The sequence below is a fragment of the Pseudophryne corroboree genome, chromosome 5, assembly GCF_028390025.1.
Source record: "Pseudophryne corroboree isolate aPseCor3 chromosome 5, aPseCor3.hap2, whole genome shotgun sequence".
NCBI classification, from domain to species: Eukaryota; Metazoa; Chordata; class Amphibia; order Anura; family Myobatrachidae; genus Pseudophryne; species Pseudophryne corroboree.
Window position 1 is genome coordinate 339,419,825 of NC_086448.1, and position 24,132 is coordinate 339,443,956.

General features: G+C 47.2%; 1 protein-coding gene across 3 annotated transcripts in view; it reads right to left on the bottom strand.

Moving 5' to 3' along the window:
* The window catches only part of ITPRID1 (ITPR interacting domain containing 1), a 478,387-nt gene that overhangs the window by 231,301 nt on the left and 222,954 nt on the right, over positions 1-24,132 (bottom strand). For 2 of the 3 annotated variants that reach the window (XM_063922570.1, XM_063922569.1), the window contains exons 5-6: positions 9,649-9,726; positions 526-728 (exon numbers count right to left, since the gene is read on the bottom strand). In XM_063922570.1, the coding sequence (XP_063778640.1) occupies positions 526-728; positions 9,649-9,726 (281 nt within the window). Of the gene's footprint in view, positions 1-525; positions 729-9,648; positions 9,727-19,504; positions 19,734-24,132 lie in introns of those variants that run through there. The other variant, XM_063922571.1, reaches the window with a different exon arrangement.

Genomic DNA, 24,132 nt, shown 5'->3' on the forward strand with positions numbered 1-24,132 from the left:
CCTCGTGGACAGAGTAGCTATCATTGCTGCTTACGTGGAAGCAGAAGTGAAATATCTAATATGGTAATGCAGCAGGAGGCGACCTCCCACATGCACTACTGATCTGAGCTGCGTCCTAGGACGCAGTATCTGATCATCTCCGACATCTTCGGCTGGCTGCCTGTCCTATGAGGTCACACAAGCCAGCCGCAGTAAAAACTACCAGCGGACAGGAAATCTCCGTCCTCTGACAGAGATCCTGGGCTCGCCACTCCCCCGCAACGGCGGCAACTCGCCTCCATTTAGCGAAACAGAGGCCGTTGCCACCCCCTCTCCTCCCCAAATGGCATCAGATTGTCAATCACTGACACAGTCTGATGCTGTAGTGTGACCAATATTGCAGACCCATACCTCACATGTACAGTATGAGTCCAGTGCATGCACACAGTACTGAACATCGGTACTTTGCAGCATGCGAACCTACTACATTGTTACTTAAATCAGGCCCGATGTTCTAATTATACATAACTGCAAGAAAGAACTCACCACACAAATTAGGATTCTCAATTTCCATCCGCTTTTTCTGGGCCTCCAAGAAGACTGGGATGTTGATTCCTCTTGCTTCAGAAGGTGTCATGATGAAACGGGATGGGATTTTAGTACATAGATCAGGTTCATCAATGCCAAATCCTAGATCAATAAGAAGATCCACTGGGTCGGCTTCACATAATTTGAGCATTTCCGAGATACTTTGAGAAACAAAACATTACATAATTATAATCAGTGTAATTCCTTAAAGTAATAGGTAATACTACGAAAATAAAAATGTAAACTTTTTCTTTCTATGTAGAATGTATTTCTCTTTACAGAAAACCGGGGGTCATTCCGAGTTGATCGCTAGCTGCCGTTGTTCGCTGCGTAGCGATCAGTGGAAAAAATGGCTAATCTGTGCATGCGTATGCTCTGCAATGCGTACGGGTACAAAGTCCATTGTGGTTTTGCACTGGTTCTAGCGACGATTCCAATCGCACAGCCGGCCGCAAGGAGATTGACAGAAAGAGGGCGTTTCTGGGTGTCAACTTACCGTTTTCAGGGAGTACTTAGAAAAACGCAGACATGGCAGAAAAAACACAGGAGTGGCTGGGCGTTCGCTGGCCGGGTGTGTGATGTCAAAAGCTGTCCCTTCTTCGTTAGAATCATTGCACAGGAAAAGTAACTACAGGGCTTGCCTTGTTTTGCACAAAAAGATTTTGCAGGTGCTCTGCTGCACAAGCGTTCGCACTCCTGCAAAGCGACAATACACTCCCCAGTGGGCGGCGACAATTCGTTTGCACGGCTGCTAAAAACTGCTAGCGAGCGATCAACTCGGAATGACCCCCACTGTACTAATTATGCTGAAGGAATGCAATTAAATAATTCACGTGAAATATAGCATTTCAGTTATAACACTTCAGTTAGATTTAGATATTAAGATGTTATGATACGTTGATACATGATATGTACTGTTCTGTATACTGTACATGCACCTCCCATTGGTCCTGGTATTTAGAATAGTTCAGTGATCAAAACACATAAGGCACCCATAGGCAACAGGCTTACCAAAAACTTTTGTCACTAGAATGATTATTTGCCAAAAATCAATATGTCTAAAACTACGATTTAGAAGAAATGGATTTACTTATTAATAGCAACTTATATAGCATACACATACTATGCAGCACATTATATACAATATTTCAGGCATTCAAATCACTACCGACCCCGGTGGAGCTTACAATATATATTCGTTACCACACGGAGACATGTATACACTAGGGTTATATACTTTAACTTTTTTTTGTCAGCAGCCCACTTAGCCAACCAGAATGTTTTGGAGTGTGGGAGGAAAAAGGTGTGATACAGGAGGTCGTGGTCAGCGGTCGGGATGCCACATGACCGACACTGGTATCCTGACAATTAGAATGCCAACAGTGGACGGTGTCATTATTTTTCCCCTCCCCTGTCCCCTCCCCTAACCCACCTGTGATGGTGACTAGGGCTAAGTCACAGGGGGTGGCGGCTGCGGCAATCCCCCCCTCTAGTGCCTAACTCTGACCATCCACCTGATACTTACCTTTGGTATGTCGGTAGTTGGTGTTCCTGCACCGGGATTCCTAGTGGTGTCGGGATTCCAACGTAGGTCACAAGACCACCAGCATCCCAGCTGCAGGGATGCTAATTGCATCCCCTGTTATCCGCACTGCAATGCAGCATGCCCCCTTGCCTATCTCACCACGCCCCCCAGCCCTTGCTGTGCCAACCTGGATGCCTCTCCCAGAGGGGGCAGTATGAAAGTCCGAAAAGTATGAATATAGTATACAAAAGTATGTAAACTATAGCCAGGGACAAAAAAATTATCTTCTAGTAAAAAAAAAAAATACTGTCAATGTCACAAAATAAAATCAGTGTAATCACCGTTGTTAAACATGAGTTTTAGTGCAAAATATTAGAACTTTATACAAAACAAGAATAAAAAGCAAACACATTTTCTTAAACATTCCATTAGCAATCTGGCCTTACACTCTACTTAGTTTCCAGCACCCAGCAAACTTTGTAGTTTCATACAGCCAGGGCCGGTTCTAGACCTTGTGGCACCCAGGGCGAAAGTTTCCTTTGGCGCCCCCCGACAGGCAAAGTAAAAAAAAATAGGGGTGTGGCTTCATAGGGGGGGGAAGGGGCCCTGTAGTTGTGCCCCCGGTAGATGCCCACAGTAGATGTGCCCCTGTAGTTATGCCCCCTGTAGATGTGCCCCCAGTAGATGTGCCCCCATTAGAGATGCCCCTGTAGTTATGTCCCCTTAGATGTGCCCCCCAGTAGAGATGCCCCCTGTAGATTTGCCCGCATTAGATGTGCCCCCAGTAGAGATGCCCCTGTAGTTATGCCCCCTTAGATGTGCCCCAAGTAGAGATGCCCCCTGTAGATTTGCCCCTATTAGATGTGACCCCAGTAGAGATGCCCCTGTAGTTATGCCCCCTTAGATTTGTCCCCAGTAGAGATGCCCACATTAGATGTGCCCCCAGTAGAGATGCCCACATTAGATGTGCCACTATTAGATTTGGCCCTAGTAGAGATGCCCCCATTAGATGTGCCCCCAGTAGAGATTCCCCCAGTAGATATCTCCCCTTGTAGCGCCGCTTACAAACACAAAAAAAGGCCGAAACAATACTTACCAGCCCTGATTCTGCTTCCTGACCGCTGCTGCCACTGCTGCTCCGTCTCTGGCCACCGCCGGCTCCTCTCTTTGGGAGAGACGCCATGTCTCTCCCACAGCAGCGCCGCACAGACATTAGAGGTCAATTATGACCTCTGTCTGTCAATGGGGCTGGCTGCAGCGGGGGTGCAGGTGGGCGGCAGGCGCCTGCGGGCCACAGCACCACGGGTGCCCGCCCTGCTTGCCCGTGCCTAGATCCGCTCCTGCATACAAAAATAATGTTGCTGGTCGCTGGGTCCACCCACATGAAAAATACCTTATGCCAATTTTTTATTCTTTCTACATTTTGTATGTTCTGAACTGGAGGATGGTGCTATACAAATAAATGATAATAATAAATAATTCATGTTTAGGCACATTGGAAGAAAGGATTATGTAACAAATTTGAATGTCGTTAATTTCAGGTAGAGACTGGTTGTGGAGAAATACATTTATTTATTAGATGTCAGTGCTATTAATTTTATACCAGTGCTGATTGGGGAAAACAGGTCTATTTTTGGTATTTAATGTAAGTGTTGGTTAGGGGGAAAACATTCCTATTGATTATACATAAACATAAATATCACATTTTCCAGCATTTATGAGATAATTATGTTTATTAAATATCACCCTTAATGTTGTTGATTGGGAGGAAAATTGCATAGTCAATTAATGTGGTTGCTATTGCTTTAATTTAAGGACTGGTTAGGGAGGTAAACCTAAAGCAGTGTTTTCCAAAACCAGCCCTTAAAAATCCCTAAATGTTCTTGCTTTAGGAATATCCAAGTTGGAGCACAGGTGACTTAATTAGTACTACAGTATTTTTATTCAATCATCTGTGCTCAAGCATGAACATCTTTTCAACCTGGACTGCAAAGGGGCTTTAAGGACTGAGTTTAGCAACACTGGTCTAGAGCATTCACAAGCTACTTATCCCCTTTTCCAAACAGAACTCTAATATTCCTGTAGTTGGCCGAGCAGCATCAGCGTTTATAACAGCAGTAACGGGTTGCAGTCAGGAGACCGCTGTTCACAATACTGGCTCCTAAATTCTGCCCGCTCACAATCCCGATGGTCGGCATGCCGACCAACAGGGACTATTCCCACTCATGAATGTTCACGACACCCATAGAGTGGAAATAGAACCTGTGGCGAGCGCAGTGAGTCACCAAGTCCGCTGCGTGGCGAGCGCAGTGAGCCCACAAGGGGCATGTTGTGCTCACCCCCTTGCCGGCATTCTGCTGCTGGGATACTGGCGTCGGTATGCTGACCGACGATCATGCATACCCAACCCGCAGTGACAATAGGTAGTCAATGCTGCATGAATAGGTAGAAGATAGAGGCATAAATCAAATTTCAAAAGAACAGTACGTACGTACTGTATTTGTGGGAAAGCAAAAAGATCTATTATAGAGATATTATTAAAATCTAAATTTTATTATCATTAAAATAACATGTAACACTTTTCTCAATGAAATATAATAACATAGTGCAGGAGATAGATAGGAAAAAAGTGGTTTAATACACAGTCCCCATACTGTGCTGTGCCCTCCCCCTGAACGGCACTCAAGCCATCATAGCTAAATTCTCCTGGGGATGGGAGGGTGCACCACAATGATCCGGCTCACTAGCCTGCTGCTCTGAGTGTCTTACCGATGCTCAAAGTGGCAAAACAGCTCCCATGGCACTAGGGGAGAAAGCGTAATGTCTCCCCCCACAGAGTGCAGGCGCCGGAGCAGGGTGCGAGCATCAGTGGAGGGTAAGTACGGCTGGTGCCACCCTCAGACCATCCTACCTAAGGAAGAGTGGTAAGCAGCACAAAATAAGTTATCACTGAGATGTCCTATCCATTGATTTTTACTAAAGATGAGCGGGTTCGGTTCTCAGAGAACCGAAAACTACCGGACTTCACCACTCGAGCCCGAATCTGAGTCAGGCTCGGGTTTTCCCTCCTGACTTGAATGGAAACCAGAACGAGGCAAAACATCATCATCCCGCTGTCGGATTCTCGCGTGGTTTGGATTCCATATAAGGAGCTGCACGTCCCCGCCATTTTCACTCCGGCATTGGAGAGTGTAAGAGAGGACGTGTCTCCGTCCTCAGTGTCCTCAGTGTCTTGTGCTGCATCTATCTAGTCACAGTGGTTGTGTCCTCTGCTGCCATATGTCCAATGCTGCTGTATAAGTCCCTTACAGTGTTGCTGTGTTGTGCTGCATCAGTCCAGTGGTGGTGTGTTGTGCTGCATCAGTCCAGTCACAGTGGTGGTGTCCTCTGCTGCCATATGCCCAGTGCTGCTGTATAAGTCCCGTCCATTGCAGTGGTGCTGTGTTGTCCTGCATCAGTCCAGTGGTGGTGTCCCTGTGCTGCCGTATATGTCCTGTGGTACTGCCGTATATGTCCAGTGATCCTGCCGTATATGTCCATTGATACTGCCGTATACTGTATGTCCAGCGGCACTGCTGTATAATTCCAGTGATCCTGCCGCATAATTCCAGTGATCCTGCCATATAATTCCAGAGGTACTGGCGTATAAGTCCAGTGATCCTGCCATATAATTACAGTGGTAGTGGCGTATAAGTCCAGTGATCCTGCCGTATATGTCCATTGATACTGCCGTATATGTCCAGCGGTACTGCCGTATATGTCCAGTGATCCTGCCGTATAATTCCAGTGATCCTGCGTATAATTCCAGTGATCCTGCCGTATAATTCCAGTCATCCTGCCGTATAAGTCCATTGATACTGCCGTATATGTCCAGTGATACTGCTGTATATGTCCATTGATACTGCCTCTTATGTCCAGTGATACTGCCATATATGTCCATTGATACTGCCTCTTATGTCCAGCGGTACTGCCATATATGTCCAGTGGTACGGTCGTATAAATCCAGTGATCCTGCCGTATAATTCCACTGATCCTGCCGTATAATTCCATTGATCCTGCCGTATAATTCCAGTGATCCTGCCATATAAGTCCAGTGATCCTGCCGTATATGTCCATTGATACTGCCGTATATGTCCAGCGGCACTGGCGTATAATTCCAGTGATCCTGCCATATAAGTCCAGTGATCCTGCCGCATAATTCCAGTGATCCTGCCATATAATTCCAGAGGTACTGGCGTATAAATCCAGTGATCCTGCCGTATAATTACAGTGGTAGTGGCGTATAAGTCCAGTGATCCTGCCGTATATGTCCATTGATACTGCCGTATATGTCCAGCGGTACTGCCGTATAAATCCAGTGATCCTGCCGTATAATTCCAGTGATACTGCCATATAATTCCAGTGATACTGCTGTCTATGTCCATTGATACTGCCGTATATGTCCAGCGGTACTGCCGAATAAATCCAGTGATCCTGACGTATAATTCCAGTGATCCTGCAATATAATTATAGTGATCCTGCTGTATAAATCCAGTGATCCTGCCGTATAATTCCAGTGGTACTGGCATATAAATCCAGTCCAGTGATACTGCCGTATAATTCCAGTGATACTGCCGTATATCTAAGCAAGAAAAAAAGCCATTTGTTTCCCCCAGCACCCTGAATGATAACCGTAACCAGATTTAAATTCCACATAATAATAGAATTCAGAGATCTTCGTTACACATATTTGCGCAAATGTGTGAATAAGCCCCAAAGCCGCATCAAGGCGTCTCTGTATATTTGGGGTCCCTAGCGCTATATCTAGGTGCAGGGTGTGGCACCCCAAAACACCAGCATAAGCCAGAAAGCCCAGCGTAGCATACCAGTGAAAAAAACTATAGTGTTAATAAATTAGTATTTAGGAAGCCGAAGCTATAGAGAAAGTGATACAAAAATGAAATGCAATTAAAATAGAGAAATAGTGTTAAAAAATTAATAAGTGAAAAGTGTTAATAGAATGTAAGGGTATGCCACACTAAGGCCATCCAGCTCAGCCGGTCCAGAGGCACCACACCTCACACCGCCATTACCCCAATCTGGGTCTAAGATTAACCAGCAAGGAGCCACATGATAATGGCTCCTTACTACAATATGTCTAAGCTAAGAGCTACCTACCTTGGAGCAACCCCATAATGCTCCATGTGGCATGTCAGGGCCTGCACCTCCTCCTAATGCAGGAACCTCTCTGCCTCTCACAACAAACATATATATTGGTAGATGCTCAATTAGCTTCGTGATATCATTCAGGTGCTCGAAAGGGAGGGGTATTTCTAAGCAAGAAAAAAAGCCATTTGTTTCCCCCAGCACCCTGAATGATAACCGTAACCAGATATAAATTCCACATAATAATAGAATTCAGAGATCTTCGTTACACATATTTGCGCAAATGTGTGAATAAGCCCCAAAGCCGCATCAAGGCATCTCTGTATATTTGGGGTCCCTAGCGCTATATCTAGGTGCAGGGTGTGGCACCCCAAAACACCAGCATAAGCCAGAAAGCCCAGCGTAGCATACCAGTGAAAAAACTATAGTGTTAATAAATTAGTATTTAGGAAGCCGAAGCTATAGAGAAAGTGATACAAAAATGAAATGCAATTAAAAAAGAGAAATAGTGTTAAAAAATTAATAAGTGAAAAGTGTTAATAGAATGTAAAGGGTATGCCACACTAAGGCCATCCAGCTCAGCCAGTCCAGAGGCACCACACCTCACACCTCCATTACCCCAATCTGGGTCTAAAATTAACCAGCAAGGAGCCACATGATAATGGCTCCTTACTACAATATGTCTAAGCTAAGAGCTACCTACCTTGGAGCAACCCCATAATGCTTGGGGTAATGGAGGTGTGAGGTGTGGTGCCTCTGGATTGGCTGAGCTGGATGGCCTTAGTGTGGCATACCTTTACATTCTATTAACACTTTTCACTTATTCATTTTTTTACACTATTTCTCTATTTTAATTGCATTTCATTTTTGTATCACTTTCTCTATAGCTTCGGCTTCCTAAATACTAATTTATTAACACTATAGTTTTTTCACTGGTATGCTACGCTGGGCTTTCTGGCTTATGCTGATGTTTTGGGGTGCCACACCCTGCACCTAGATATAGCGCTAGGGACCCCAAATATACAGAGACGCCTTGATGCGGCTTTGGGGCTTATTCACACATTTGCGCAAATATGTGTACCGAAGATCTCTGAATTCTATTATTATGTGGAATTTATATCTGGTTACGGTTATCATTCAGGGTGCTGGGGGAAACAAATGCCTTTTTTTCTTGCTTAGCAATACCCCTCCCTTTCGAGCACCTGAAAGATATCACTAAGCTAATTGAGCATCTACCAATATATATGTTTGTTGTGAGAGGCAGAGAGGTTCCTGCATTAGGGGGAGGTGCAGGCCCTGACATGCCACATGGAGCATTATGGGGTTGCTCCAAGGTAGGTAGCTTTTAGCTTAGACATATTGTAGTAAGGAGCCATTATCATGTGGCTCCTTGCTGGTTAATCTTAGACCCAGATTGGGGTAATGGAGGTGTGAGTTGTGGTGCCTCTGGACTGTCTGAGCTGGATGGCCTTAGTGTGGCATACCTTTACATTCTATTAACACTTTTCACTTATTAATTTTTTTTACACTATTTCTCTATTTTAATTGCATTTCATTTTTGTATCACTTTCTCTATAGCTTCGGCTTCCTAAATACTAATTTATTAACACTATAGTTTTTTCACTGGTATGCTACGCTGGGCTTTCTGGCTTATGCTGGTGTTTTGGGATGCCACACCCTGCACCTAGATATAGTGCTAGGGACCCCAAATATACAGAGACGCCTTGATGCGGCTTTGGGGCTTATTCACACATTTGCGCAAATATGTGTAACGAAGATCTCTGAATTCTATTATTATGTGGAATTTATATCTGGTTACGGTTATCATTCAGGGTGCTGGGGGAAACAAATGCCTTTTCACCCTTGTTTCCTACCCTCACCCTTTTTGTCGCTAATACCTATGCAGCATTCATAGACCTCACTTGAGCGCTCTTTGTTGTTCAGTCCTTTATTACATTTCAGAATGCTGATGTGCCCAGGATTCAAAACTGTTGCCTATGACATTGCAGTCAGACACTCTATTCATTGAGCTATCTGCCCTTACATAGAAAGCTAGAGAATTCCAAGCTGGAGAGTTTTAACTATTTGAAGCTTACCTTGTATGGGAAGGGGTATCATAGCATGGGCCTTGTCTGGGATCAATTTTGTCATGCCTCTTTCCTGTGAGGCATGCACCTTATGTCCCTATTGCAAAAATTATGGTTGTGGTGAGGGGGAAGGGGGAGGGGGGGGAGGTATGGGGGCACCAATTCTCTTTCTAGCACAGGGCACCAAAAAGTCTAGTTACAGTTCTGGGTGTAGTGGTGGGTGTCTGAATGTACAGTAGATTCCACTACTGAGGTATTGTACAGGGGGTGCACAGTTGTTATGTACAGACTTATGATGAGGAATGAAAGTATACTACAACCAACCTTTTAGATGCATTTGGAGCAGTTTTTGTGATTTCCTGCCACTTTGCTGAAGATGTTTCAATATAGGTATGCAGAGAGCTGGAGAGAAGGAATACACGGTTGTTATTTTTTTTTTCTAGCTGTACATCACAATAATTCTCCTGAGCAATCATTTTAATTTTGCTTTAGCTTACTCTTAAATCAACTATATCAAGAGGAAAAAAAAGGAAAACAACGTGCATCTGCTGCAGCCCACACAATCTTACTTTGGAAAACAAAATATGGTAGCATATTGTAGGTGTGAGAATAAAGGTGTTAGGTGTTAGCAAATGCTAATTATACTGTAAATGAAACAGAAGGTATTCTGCTTTATGACAGATGGTGAATCAGCTGCTAACCTTCAGGGAACACAGCTTCTCCAGCCATGACTTTCAGAATACTGTATATAATTTCTGAAATAATGTTTTCCTTTTCCAAATACGTGTGACAGAGATCAACCTGCCTAGAAGATCAGATTGCAGAATACATTGTTGATGAAGCAACTCTTACCTGCTTTGGTTAATAATTGAGTGTTGCCTAGACAAAATGCTTAAAATAGTTTTCTTGAGATTGGCCTTGGAAAGTGATAACACAGTTAATATTGTATATAATTAATAATGTAACGTGTATACAGTCTGTGTAATGTTTCTGTTCATCAGTAAGTCAGAAAAGCAGTGACTTCTAAATGCAAACTATCTCTCCCTGTATCAGCTTTTAGGTAAGCCTCTATAAATATGTCCCAGCCCTTTGTTTTGTGTTTGAGTTTCTCTATTATTCCTGAGACAGAATGTTCCTGTTTCCTCAGTTACAGTCAGTGCTGGCTTTGTACTCTTTGCATAGTCTTATGTTTTTTATGTTTTAATGAAGCTCCTCTATGGAAGGCTAATGTTTGTTTTTCTGCATGTGAACGTACGGTAGGATCGGATCTAAGATTTAGAGGTCTATTTATCACCATCCACATCTGATGATGCAGATGACAAGTAATAAACAGGTAATTGACTGGCACTGCGATAACTGAGTACATCGCAGGGATGTATCAATTATTGCATGCAGGGACAGAGCTTGCGGATCGCACTGGAGATGTCCCCGGGAACAAGGCGGGGGCGCCATGTTCCCGGAGACCTGCGCATGTGCAGTAGACTCTGGTATTATGCCAGAGTCTACTGCTACCGGAGAAGAGGGGGCATGCGATGGAGGCTGCACGTGGGTCCTCTCCTCTCTTAAAATGCCCCTGAGCGGTATTCGGTCTCTAGGTCGACCACACTTAGGTCAACAGTGGTCTCTAGGTCGACCACTATTGATTGACATAGTAACATAGTATCTGAGGTTGAAAAAAAGACAATTGTCCATCGAGTTCAACCTATTTGTGGTCTCCTATGCATGGCCGTAACTAAGGGGGGGCTAGGGGGTCACGCGCCCCGGGCGCTGGAATGTGGGGGCGCTAGGGAGGCTGTTTCCGCAGCCAAAATCTCTGGTTGCCGCGTTGAGGGAGCCTGGAGGGGGGGGGGGGGGAGAGAGGACGGAGACCGTAGTCTGGCCAGCGCGGTTGAACACTTGCGCAAAGAGCCGAGCCTGGGACTGATGAGAGCACACTGGCTGCAGTCAGTAAGTCACAGTGAACGAGTCACTGACGCTGCAGCATTCCGCACTGGACTTTGCAGGCTTCTCTGACAGGGGAGCTTTCACGGAGACAGCCTGTCTCCAGCAGCCCTGAGCCCACAGCCCTCCCCCATGCCTGGGAACAGGGGGAGGGCCACAACGCAGCAGCGTGGACTGGACTCTGAACGAGGGGGAGCCGTAACAGAGAGATGAGATTTATTATGAGGTATGTTCCTCTACCTGACAGACAGCTCCCCCTCTACAATGTGTGTGTGTGTGTGTTTGTGTGTGCCAGTGTTCCTCTGGTCCTTATACAGTGTGTGTGTGTGTGTGTGTGTGTGTGTGTGTGTGTGTGTGTGTGTCAGTGTTCCTCTGGTCCCTATACAGTGTGTGTGTGTGTCAGTGTACATCTGGTCCCTATACAGTGTGTGTGTGTGTGTGTGTGTGTGTGTGTGTGTGTGTGTGTGTGTGTGTGTGTGTGTCAGTGTGCATCTTGTCCCTATACAGTGTGTGTGTCAGTGTGCATCTGGTCCCTATACAGTGTGTGTGTCAGTGTGCATCTGGTCCCTATACAGTGTGTCAGTGTGCATCTGGTCCCTATACAGTGTGTCAGTGTGCATCTGGTCCCTATACAGTGTGTGTGTGTCTGTACATCGGGTTCCTATATATTTTGTGTGTGTATCAGTGTGCATCTGGTCCCTATACCGTGTGTGTGTGTGTGTGTGTGTGTGTGTGTGTGTGTGTGAATGTGGTCATATACAATCTGTTTTTGTGTCAGTGTAACGTGTATAAGCGGCTGTAGTGTGGTGTAACGTGCATAAGAGGCTCCTCTGTGGTGTAACGTGCATAAGCAGCTGTAGTGTGGTGTAACGTATATAAGCGGCTGTAGTGTGGTGTAACGTGCATAAGCGGCTGTAGTGTGGTGTAACGTGCATAAGCGGCTGTAGTGTGGTGTAACGTGCATAAGCGGCTCCTCTGTGGTGTAACGTGCATAAGCGGCTGTAGTGTGGTGTAACGTATATAAGCGGCTGCAGTGTGGTGTAACGTGCATAAGCGGCTGTAGTGTGGTGTAACGTGCATAAGCGGCTGTAGTGTGGTGTAACGTGCATAAGAGGCTCCTCTGTGGTGTAACGTGCATAAGCGGCTGTAGTGTGGTGTAACGTATATAAGCGTCTGTAGTGTGGTGTAACGTGCATAAGCGGCTGTAGTGTGGTGTAACGTGCATAAGCGGCTCCTCTGTGGTGTAACGTGCATAAGCGGCTGTAGTGTGGTGTAACGTGCATAAGCGGCTGTAGTGTGGTGTAACGTATATAAGCGGCTGTAGTGTGGTGTAACGTGCATAAGCGGCTGTAGTGTGGTGTAACGTGCATAAGAGGCTCCTCTGTGGTGTAACGTGCATAAGCGGCTGTAGTGTGGTGTAACGTGCATAAGAGGCTCCTCTGTGGTGTAACGTGCATAAGCGGCTGTAGTGTGGTGTAACGTGTATAAGCGGCTGTAGTGTGGTGTAACGTGTATAAGCGGCTGTAGTGTGGTGTAACGTGCATAAGAGGCTCCTCTGTGGTGTAACGTGTGGGATTTTTACATATATAGATATATATAAAATTATATTTTAATTATAATAATTTTTATTTATTTATTTCTTGGAGGGGGGGGGGGGGGGGGCGCAAATTTACTATCTTGCCCCGGGTGAGAGCAACCTTAGTTTCGGCCCTGTCCTATGCATGATGATTTGACTAAAATTTCTGACTGATGCTGCTGTCAGCCGTTGCATTTTATCCCTATTTATAGTAACTATAATGCATGACTATGCACCATACCCCTGGATATCCTTATCCATTAGGAATTTATCTAACCCATTCTTAAATGTGTTGACAGATTCCACCATTACAACTACCTCGGGCAGGGAATTCCAAACACGTATTGTCCTTACCGTGAAAAAGCCTTTACGACGTATTGTGCGGAATCTCCTCTCCTCTAACCTGAGCGAGTGTCCACAAGTCCTCTGTGTTGATCTAACCAAAAACAGGTCCCGCGCAAGCTCTGTGTATTGTCCCCTTATATATTTGTAGATGTTGATCATATCCCCTCTTAGTCTCCGCTTTTCCAATGTAAACATGCCTAGTCTTTCAAGCCTTTCCTTGTATTCCATCGTCTCCATGCCCTTAATTAGTTTGGTCGCCCTCCTCTGTACCTTTTCTAGCTCCAGGATATCCTTTTTGTAGTACGGTGCCCAGAATTGTACACAGTATTCAAGGTGTGGCCTCACTAGTGATTTATATAACGGGAGTATAATACTCTCGTCCCTAGCATCAATACCCCGTTTTATGCATGCTAATATCTTATTAGCCTTCTTTGCTGCAGTCCTACTTTGGGTACTACTGCTTAGCTTGCTATCTATGAGGACACCTAAGTCCTTTTCCAGTACAGAATCCCCTAATTTTACCCCATTTAGAAGGTAGGTGTAATTTTTGTTCTTGTTACCACAGTGCATTACCTTACACTTGTCTGTGTTGAAGCGCATTCTCCATTTGGCTGCCCATGCTTCTAATTTAACTAAATCGTTCTGAAGAGACTCGGCATCCTCCTCTGTATTTATAGCCTTACACAATTTGGTATCATCTGCAAAAATTGACACCATGCTCTCTAGACCTTCTGTTAGGTCGTTCATGAAAATATTGAACAATAGCGGTCCTAATACTGAGCCTTGCGGCACACCACTTAGCACTTCAGTCCAAGTTGAAAAAGATCCATTAACCACAACGCGCTGCTCCCTATTATCTAACCAGTTTTTTGACCCAAGTGCATATTGTGCTTCCTAGCCCTGATTCTTGTAGCTTGTAGATAAGTCTCATGTGTGGTACAGTATTGAACGCTTTGGCAAAGTCTAAAAAGATTACATCCACGTCTTTACCCTGATCTAGGTTTGCGCTTACTGTTTCATAAAAGCCAAGTAAGTTGGTTTGACAGGATCTGTCCTTCATAAACCCATGTTGATTCCTTTTAATGACCTTATTGACTTCAAGGAACTTCTGAATACTATCTCTTAGAATACCTTCCAATACTTTCCCATCTATAGATGTAAGACTAACTGGTCTATAATTACCTGGTTCAGCTTTACTTCCCTTTTTGAATATAGGCACTACTTCCGCTATACGCCAGTCTTTGGGAACCATACCTGATATAACTGAATCCTTAAAGATCAAAGATAGCGGTTTTGCCAGTTCAGAGTGAAGCTCCATTAGAACCCTTGGGTGAATACCATCGGGCCCTGGTGATTTATTAATCTTTAAATGTTTTAATCGGTCACAGACTACTTCCTCGCTTAAATAAGTACCTATCAGTGGGATATTCTCTCTTAAAATGCCCCTGAGCGGTATTCGGTCTCTAGGTCGACCACACTTAGGTCAACAGTGGTCTCTAGGTCGACCACTATTGATTAACAGTAAGTAGGTTGACAGGGTTTCTAAGTCGACATCGTCTATGAGATTTTCACAATTTTTTTTCATTTTTTAAACTTTTTCATACTTTACGGTCCTCGTGGACTGTAAAGAGAACCGTTTGTGATGATCCGCAACAAGATACCCCCTTGTTCATAAATGGATAATAAAATTCCAAACAGTATAAACATACAAGGGGTAATTGTACAATGAAAACCAAATGTCTATAATTACTGTAGTGGATTCACCATAGATATAGGGTTGGTGTTGCTCCCCAGAGTCAGAGAGATGAAATAGAACCAGAAGGAGAAAAGAAGACTATATTTTGGGGGCACTCTTCAAAATATAGACAGGGCCAAATATATCCTCAAATATCCTTAAAATATAACTTTTATTAATTCCTTAAAATATGAAAAAGAAAACGGAGAAAAAAGACATATACTTTAAAATATTATAGATCACATAGGTGTTCAGAGAACACTGATTGCTCACTAAGGAGCGTATTGTTTAAACCAAATAAGGTGCCTCACTCTTGGAACAACCAAAACCATATAAGGTGATAAATTCACCAATCGTCTGCTATTACATTTCAACACATTTGTATTATTGTTTAGGGAACCTTCTATGTATAGACTCACTAAATACTTGAATAATAGGTGTTTAATATGCAGAAATGCCCTTCACATATAATAGTACCTCTTGTTTATCAATTAATTGGTGTTTTATTTTTTATTTTGATTTTTTTTTTTTATTCTCTCTCATTAGCCATTCAATAAATTGTAAAGCTAGCAACCAATTGTTTTGTATGAGACCCAGGTTAAAAAAAATGGCCAATACCGCGCTTGCAATATTTTCATGGATAGATGTAAACAGGTTAACACAACAGTGTGATTATATTAATGCTCAATCATAACCCAAGTATAAACAATTTTGGTAATCGTAACAGAAAAAGGAGAGGCTGAAAAAGTGGGTCAGTTTACCATGGAACACTACTTCTGCTGTCTCACCGTCATGAGTTAGAACCAAGTTACTGACACAGCGGCCGGCGGATGGGAGGGCAGCGACCTGGAAGATTCTGACCAGAAGGAAGAAGATGGCCGTACTGCTTTCCCTGTTAGAGCGGATGGGATGTCCTGATATCATAAGACATTGCAGGACGCTACACCGCAATCCGGGGATGAGTGTTAGCCTTTTTAAACAATTACTGCCTAATTGGTAATAAATAACGGCAGAAAAGCGGCAAAGGGAGATTCCAAATTAAATAAATTAAACTAAATTAAACAGGTGCCCTGCACATTTTCATCTTGTGAATAAATTTCACTACAAGGCCGTTGTCTACATTAATTGACAGTGTGCTTCCCCTTTAGATAGATTCCAGGTGTTAAATTGTCCGCATATTGACAATCATTACGCTCATCCTTACACAGTCAGTTACATTTTCAACTATGGGCTAAAATGAAAAAACCAAGCCACTGGGCAATGTGTATTGAGGCTAATTTAGAGAGAGTTTAGCAGCAAACCCGGTCACGCCGCTGAAGTCGTTTCTCCGTCATGTAGTCTGGTCATTGGGACCGATACAGCGGACGGAAGATAGGAAGACAGCAGCGGTTGGGGTATAGCTGACAGGAGAAAAGAGATGAGTGGCTGTACTGCTATCCACGTTAGAGAGGTTGCAGCGCCTTGATATCAAAAGACATAGCAAGGATGCTGCCCCGCAATCCGTGGATGAGAGCTAGCCGAAAACAAGAGAGATTACCGTGCCAGGTAGCAAAAAGGGATCCCGGGCAAAGCAGTATGTATCGGTTGTAGAACCAGCGATTCCAAATTATCAAGGCGACATTGCATGCTGAATCCAGCCGTGTCAAACGCGTTTCACCCGAAGGCTTGCTCACATCACTGCACTCTCTGGCATCCACGTGGACTACAATTGGGAACGGTAACCAAGCAAAGCGAGCCATGCGAGAAGACATGGTGCACTAATTGGAGTTCCCGGTCACACTACGGAGAAAACGACACCAAAAAAAAAAAAAAATCATTTCTGCTGCGGGGTACACTGGGCTCCACAAGTCTGGACAATGGGGTGTAGAGTAGGATCTTGATCCGAGGCACCAACAGGCTCAAAGCTTTGACCTTCTTCCCAAGATGATTAGCGCCGCCTCCTATATCACCCCGCCTCCCAGCACAGGAGCTCAGTTTGTCAGTTGGTGCTGCAGTAAGCAGGCACTTAACAGAGGGGCTGCTCCAAGTAGCCCTGAGAAAAGCTTTTTTTGAGGTAAAAAGTGAAGACTTCAAGGGCAGCAGCGGTGGTAAATGTCTTGTGACATTCACTGCTGCAGCTCCAGCTCTCCCCAGCGGCGCTGTACACTCCCGAGCCCTGGTTGCCTGGTACTTACAGCGGAGGCTCCGGTTTTCTTCATGTTAGACACACAAGGCTGGGGCTCTCCAGGATCGCGTAGCCGCGCTTCCGGAGGTGGTAAGTGGGTCCCGCTGGCGGGACCCGGTCTTTATCGCGATCCGGCGTGGTCAGTGGGAGGCGGGCCGCGCGCGCTGGCGGTGGACACTGTGGATACAGGCGATCCCACTAGATCACCAGGGCATGGGCGCAGGTCAGGTTTTCTCTTAAAACCGATATTAATATCGCCCACAGTACCCGGTGGTTTTGCCAGCAAAGGGGATAAGGCTTAGACCTGAAGCCCCTCCCCAGCTCCAGGGCGCCATTTCCAGCAAGTGTTCCCGCCCTGGAGCTGCATCTCTGTCTTTTCTTCACTCCCTGTCAGTGTCTGCGGCGTCATTACTCCTCAGCTCACTGTTCCTGGGACTGCTTGGGCAAATCCTCCTATGTAAAGCCGCCTGGTCCTCAGCGCTGTGCCTTTACATGACACTTAAGTATTCTACCTGCCTTTTTATTTAGTGTTAGTAAGAAAGAGTGCATTTAGTCAGGGGTTTATAGTACAATTACCCTGTGATATACATCCAGTTCTTACTGTGTACTGTTATATCTATTGTTATATAGCTGTGTAAACTAATCCAGTGCAGTATTATTGTTAGTAATAACCTCTGCATTGCAGTGGCGTGCGGTGAGGTCAGTGGCTGGTGAGGCACTGCAGCCATAATGTCTGCCGTGTCCCGCCGATGTCCGCCGCCGCCCCCAAGCCAATGCCTGCTACCACCTCTGTCCCTGGGTGAGTGGGTGACAAAGAAAGGCAGTGGGTGATGCCAGGGAGAGGCAGGGGGTGACAGCAGTTAGTGATGCTAGGGAGAGGGTGACAAGGAGAGGGTGTTACCAGTGAGAGAGTGATAGCAGTGGGTGATGCCATGGAAAGGATGACAGCAGTTTATGACAGGGAGAGGGCGACAGCATTGGGTGACGCCAGAGAGAGGTCGGATGATGCCAGGGAGCTGGTGACAGCAAGAGGGTCACAGGGAGGGGGTGACAGCAGTCGGTGCCAGCTGTGGGTCACAAGGAGAGGGTGACAGGAAGAGGTTGATGCCAGGGAGTTGGTGACAGGAAGAGGGGGAGAGGGTGACTGCAGTCGGTGGCAGCTGTGGGTGACGGAGAGAGGGTGACGCCAGGTAGAGCCTCCCACCCTTCTCACTGTGCCTCCCAGTCGCCCGCCCTTCACTGTCTCTCAGCCTCATCAGTGGAGTTGGTGGGTCTAGCAGGAGAACACAGACAGATAGGCGGCCGTTCGCATGGTGTGACGTCATCGGGTCACATCGCACAGTACATGGAGCAGCGGGCAGGATGGGAGTAGTATTGCAGAGCAGGGGGCAGGATAGGAGGAGGAGTAGTGCGGAGCAGGGGGATAAGATAGGAGGAACATTAGTGTGGGGCAAAGGGACAGGATAGGAGGAGGAGTAGTGCTGAGTAGGAGGAGTAGTGTGGAGCTATGGGGCATGATAGGAGGAGTAGTGCAGAGAAAGGGGCAGGATAGGCGGAATAGTAGTGTGGAGCAATGGGACAGGATAGTAGGAAGAGTAGTGCAGAGAAAGGGGCAGGATAGGAGGAATAGTAATGTGGCTCAGGGAAGTAAGATAGGAGGAGAAGTGTGGGGCAAGGGGGCAGGACAATAGGAGTAGTAGTGCAGAGCAGGGCGGCAGAATGAGATCAGTGGTGCAGAGTAGAGAGGATAGGATGGGAGTAGTGGTGTGGAGCAAGGTGGGCAGGATGACAGTATTGGTGCAGAGCAGGGAGGGCAGGATGGGAGCAATTGTGCTAGGTGGGGGGGGCAGGATGGGAGCAATTGTGTAATTAGGGGGGGAGCAGAATGGGAGTAATGATGCTGAGTGGGGTGGGGGGGCAGGATGGGAGTAATGATGCTGAGTGGGGGGGGCAGGATGGGAGTAATGATGCTGAGTGGGGTGGGGGGGCAGGATGGGAGTAATGATGCTGAGTGGGGGGGGGCAGGATGGGAGTAATGATGCTGAGTGGGGTGGGGGGGCAGGATGGGAGTAATGATGCTGAGTGGGGGGGGTGGCAGGATGGGAGTAATGATGCTGAGTGGGGGGGGCAGGATGGGAGTAATGATGCTGAGTGGGGTGGGGGGGCAGGATGGGAGTAATGATGCTGAGTGGGGGGGGGCAGGATGGGAGTAATGATGCTGAGTGGGGGGGCAGGATGGGAGTAATGATGCTGAGTGGGGGGGGGGCAGGATGGGAGTAATGATGCTGAGTGGGGGGGGGCAGGATGGGAGTAATGATGCTGAGTGGGGGGGGGGCAGGATGGGAGTAATGATGCTGAGTGGGGTGGCAGGATGAGAAGCAGTGCTGGGAAGGAGTGGGCAGTTAAACATGAATGTCACCTCATCTGCTTCCTGTAGCTCCCGGTCCCGGCCGCCGTCTCTCCCTCCTACTCACAAGCAGCTCTCCTCTGCTCCAGATGCCTCACACCAAGCAGATGAGGAGTCCGTGCGCCGTGCGGGCGGGGGGAGGGGGGGGGATCTTGTTCTTGTGCGGTGCGCGTGCTGCTCGTCCTCTCCGGGTCTTCCTACCTCCGCCTGCTGTCCGTGCGCCGTGCGGTAGGGGGGGGGGGGGGGGGGGGAGGATCTTGTGCGGTGCGTGTGCTGCTCGTCCTCTCCGGCTCTTCCTACTTCCGCTTTCTGTCCGTGCGGGGGGGGGGGGGTTGGGTCTTGTGCGGTGCGCGCTGCTCGTCCTCTCCTCTTAGGGTTGCACTGGGGCTGGTCAGGGAGCCGCTGGTAGCCTGCTTAATGGGAGCCGACTGCCGAGGGGAGAGGGTATCTCGACTCCTCCTTCCCCTCTGTCCGGACTGCACTGCATTACTGGGGGATAGGCGAGCAGGGAGCGAATAGGCGGCTGCAGGTGTTAATAACGATTATTATTAAAAACTATATGATGTGTGTGTCTTTCCCCCTATACCCTTAATCCGCCACTGGCCAATCAAATCAGTATCAGTGACAGGGGTGTGCTTTCATATAAGCTGAAAGCACGCCCCCTGTCAAAGAGGCACTTGTACTAGTGCCGCTTCAGTTGATTTTTTGAATGGGCTTTTACTGCCCGATGCTTAGCCCCGCCCCCCGCATCCGGACATTTTACATTGATAGCAGGAGGCACTGGCAAAAGTGCCTCCGAAACACACTAAAGACTGTTTTTTAAAAAGTAAAAATGATTAAAATAATGTAAAGACTAAAGCGTATACTTATGACACAGAATATGTGTCATAAGTATCTTCTTTGCATTATTTTACTTATTAATAACAGGGGAGGCACTGCCTCCCCTGACTGCACGTCCCTGCTGCATTGTACAAACTGTGACTATTTGTATGTGCATTGATAGCTGAGTGGTGTCCATCTCGTGTCTTTCACTCAACTTGCTATACCTATATTCTATAACCTGAGGGGGCTTGGTGCGTCAGGTGTTATTTAATATAGGATATTCACAAAGATATACTGTATTACGTATTTTTCTCTGTGATTTAGTCACCATATCTCTCCTTTATCTCTGCTGGTGCTGACTACACTGCGCAGGGGTTTGGGTTTAGGGATATAGTGCTGCTAATAATTGTACTGTGTTACCTCATACTGAAAGTTATATCATGTCTGCTTCTGAGGGTAACGGTTCTGGGGCGGAACACACTGCTGGTGTTGCTGAAGCCACAGGCATATATGGGGAGAATATAGCAGCTGTGGGCTCTGGTTCTGGGGGCTCCTTGCCCCCCAGTGGGACTGTGGCAACGGAGGCACATACTGACCCTCTGTGGGCCGCTTTTTCCACGCTTCTGCATACGCTAGTTCATAAACTAACACCCCCTATGGTACCCCCAATGCCGGTACAACTGCATGTGGTCCCTGCAGCTAACCCGCCGTGGGCGGATGATTTATCTGCTCAATTAAAGAAGTTGAACCAATCCCTGACTACTAAAAAGTCTGACCAACGCTCGCCTAAGTCCAAGAGGTCCTCTGAGCGAGCGCTCGTCTCCTCACAATCCACTGCTGTCACTGACATCTCGTCTGATGAAGACAGCACATACACTGACCCCACAGGTTCTGACTCAGATACGGCTGATGGGGAGGGTAGTTCACATGTGGATGTTCCTGATCTTTTGGAGGCTATTAAGTTAATTCTGCAGATTACGGATGATCCCGAGCCATCCGTTCCTCATAAGAAACCAGATAGGTTCAAGCGTCAGAAGGTGGTTAAACAAGTTTTACCTCACTCTGACCACCTAGTGGATATACGTCAGGAACCCTGGCAAAGCCCGGGTACGAAGTTTGTGCCTCAAAAGAAGATGCTGGCTCGCTATCCCCTCACGCCAGAGCTGTCTAAGAATTGGGAAACGCCTCCTCCAGTAGACTCACATGTGGCTAGGATGGTGGTTTCCTCAGCTCTACCTGTCACTACCGTCACGTCTCTAAAAGAGCCTACGGATAAACGTGTCGAGGGTTGTCTAAAAGCGATTTACACCCTCACGGGTGCTGCACAAAGGCCCACTATTGCGGCTACATGGGCGACAGAGGCTATTGAAGCATGGGCCTTGGAGTTAGAAGCTGAAATCTCCTCTGACCATGCTAGACAATGCTTGTCATATATTGTCACAGCTTCTCGCTATATTAAACAGGCGGCTTCTGATGCCGGTATCCTAGCAGCCAAGACCTCTACTACGTCAGTCCTGGCTCGCAGGATATTGTGGCTGAGATCCTGGTCTGTGGATCTGGACTCTAGAAAAACCCTGGAAGTACTCCCTTTCAAGGGGGATATTTTGTTTGGGGAGGACTTAAATAAGATAGTGGCTTACTTGGCTACTGCCAAAACTGCCTGTCTGCCTAATACAGCTCCTTCTGTGTCGAAGGTCAAAGGCACGTCCTTTCGCCCCTTTCGTCCTTTAGGTAAAGCAAAAGGTCAGGCGTACCACAAGCAGGCCCGCACTTCCAAACCTGGTAAGCCGAAGCCCAAAAGAGCCTGTCTGCCCGTCAGCCAGCAGCCAAGACCTAGAAGCCTGCTGCATGACGGGGCGGGCCTCCCCCTGGGGGATCCCAGGGTGGGGGTCCGGCTTCTAGTGTATACCCAGGAATGGTTGAAGACCACTTCAGATGCCTGGGTACGGGAAGTCATCACTCGGGGTTACGCCATAGCCTTCAAAAACCGACCCCCTCATTGATTTTGCCAGACAGACATCCCGTCGGACCAGACAAAGGCAAACACTCTGCATTCGGTGGTACAGACCCTCCTGGATACAGAAGTCGTAGTACAGGTGCCTCTTGCTCAGAGGGGCCGGGGGTACTATTCTCCGCTGTTTCTAGTCCCGAAACCGAATGGGTCCTCCCGACCCATTCTCAACCTCAAGGCACTGAACAAGTTTGTGAAGGTTTCCAAGTTCCGTATGGAAACCCTTCGCTCTATAGTTCTGGCCTTGGAACCTGGGGACTACATGGTCTCCCTGGACATACAGGATGCTTACCTGCATATTCCTATAGCAGTGTCACATCAACAATACCTGAGGTTCGCTATTGGCAACCTCCATCACCAGTTTCGGCTCCGCGAGTATTCACCAAAGTTATGGCGGTGATGGCGGTGGTACTCCGCCGTCAAGGGGTCAGGATACTGCCGTATCTGGACGGCTTGTTAATCCTGGCAAATTCCCCAGATCTTCTCCTGCATCATCTGGATATGAGGGTCTGGTTTCTACAAGCCCACGGGTGGCTCATCAACTGGAAGAAATCCTCCCTGGTCCCTGTTCAGAGCATGGTGCATCTGGGTGCGCTGTTGGACACTCACAACCAGGGGTTGTTCTTGTCTCAGGAGAAAGTCCTGAAACTTCAGGACAGGATTCGTTGCTTCCTTTCTCGTCCGCAAGTGTCGATACATTCGGCAATGCAGGTACTGGGCCTCATGGTATCAGCATTCGACATGGTGGAGTAGACTCAATTCCATTCTCGCCCCCTCCAGAAGCTGATTCTAGCCAAGTGGGACGGCCTGCCTCACCGGATCAGGTCTCAAATTATCTCTTTGACTCCGCAGGTCCGTCTGTCGCTGCTCTGGTGGCTCCAGGACCGACAATTGTGCAGAGGCCGTCCCTTCTGGATATCCAACTGGGTCCTGTTGACGACAGATGCCAGTCTAAGAGGTTGGGGCGCGGTGCTGGAGCAGCACTCCTTGCAGGGTCGGTGGACCAAGGAGGAATCTCTCCTCTCGATCAACATTCTGGAATTGCGGGCGGTCTTCAATGCGTTGAACCTAGCCCAGCATTTGATTCAGAACCGTCCTGTTCAAGTACAGTCGGACAACGCCACCACAGTGGCTTACATAAATCATCAAGGCGGCACTCAAAGCCGTTTGGCAATGAAGGAAGCCTCACGGATTTTATGTTGGGCAGAACGCCATCTACCGGCAATATTCATTCCGGGAGTCCTGAATTGGGAAGCGGACTTTCTCAGTCGTCAGGACGTGCATGCCGGCGAGTGGGGCCTCCATTCAGAAGTGTTTCAACTCCTCGTGGAAAGGTGGGGTCTTCCAGATGTGGATCTGATGGCGTCTCGACACAATCACAAGGTTCCGGTCTTCGGAGCAAGGACAAGGGATCCTCAAGCAACATTCGTGGATGCGCTGACAGTGCCGTGGAGGTTTCGGCTGCCGTACGTGTTCCCTCCGGTGTCACTCCTGCCCAGGGTAATTCGGAAGTTCAAGCAAGAAAAAGGAAATCTGCTTCTCATAGCTCCGGCGTGGCCCAGATGGCACTGGTTCTCACACCTGCAAGGCCTATCGTCAGAGCGTCCACTTCTACTTCCACAACGCCCAGACCTCCTCGTTCAGGGCCCCTGTGTCTACCAGGACCTAGCCCGGCTGTCTTTGACGGCGTGGCTCTTGAAGCTTCCGTCTTAAGAGCTAGGGGTTTTTCTGAAGAGGTCATTAAAACTATGTTGCGGGCCCAGAAACCGGCCTCTGCTCGGATTTACCATCGGGTCTGGCATTCCTA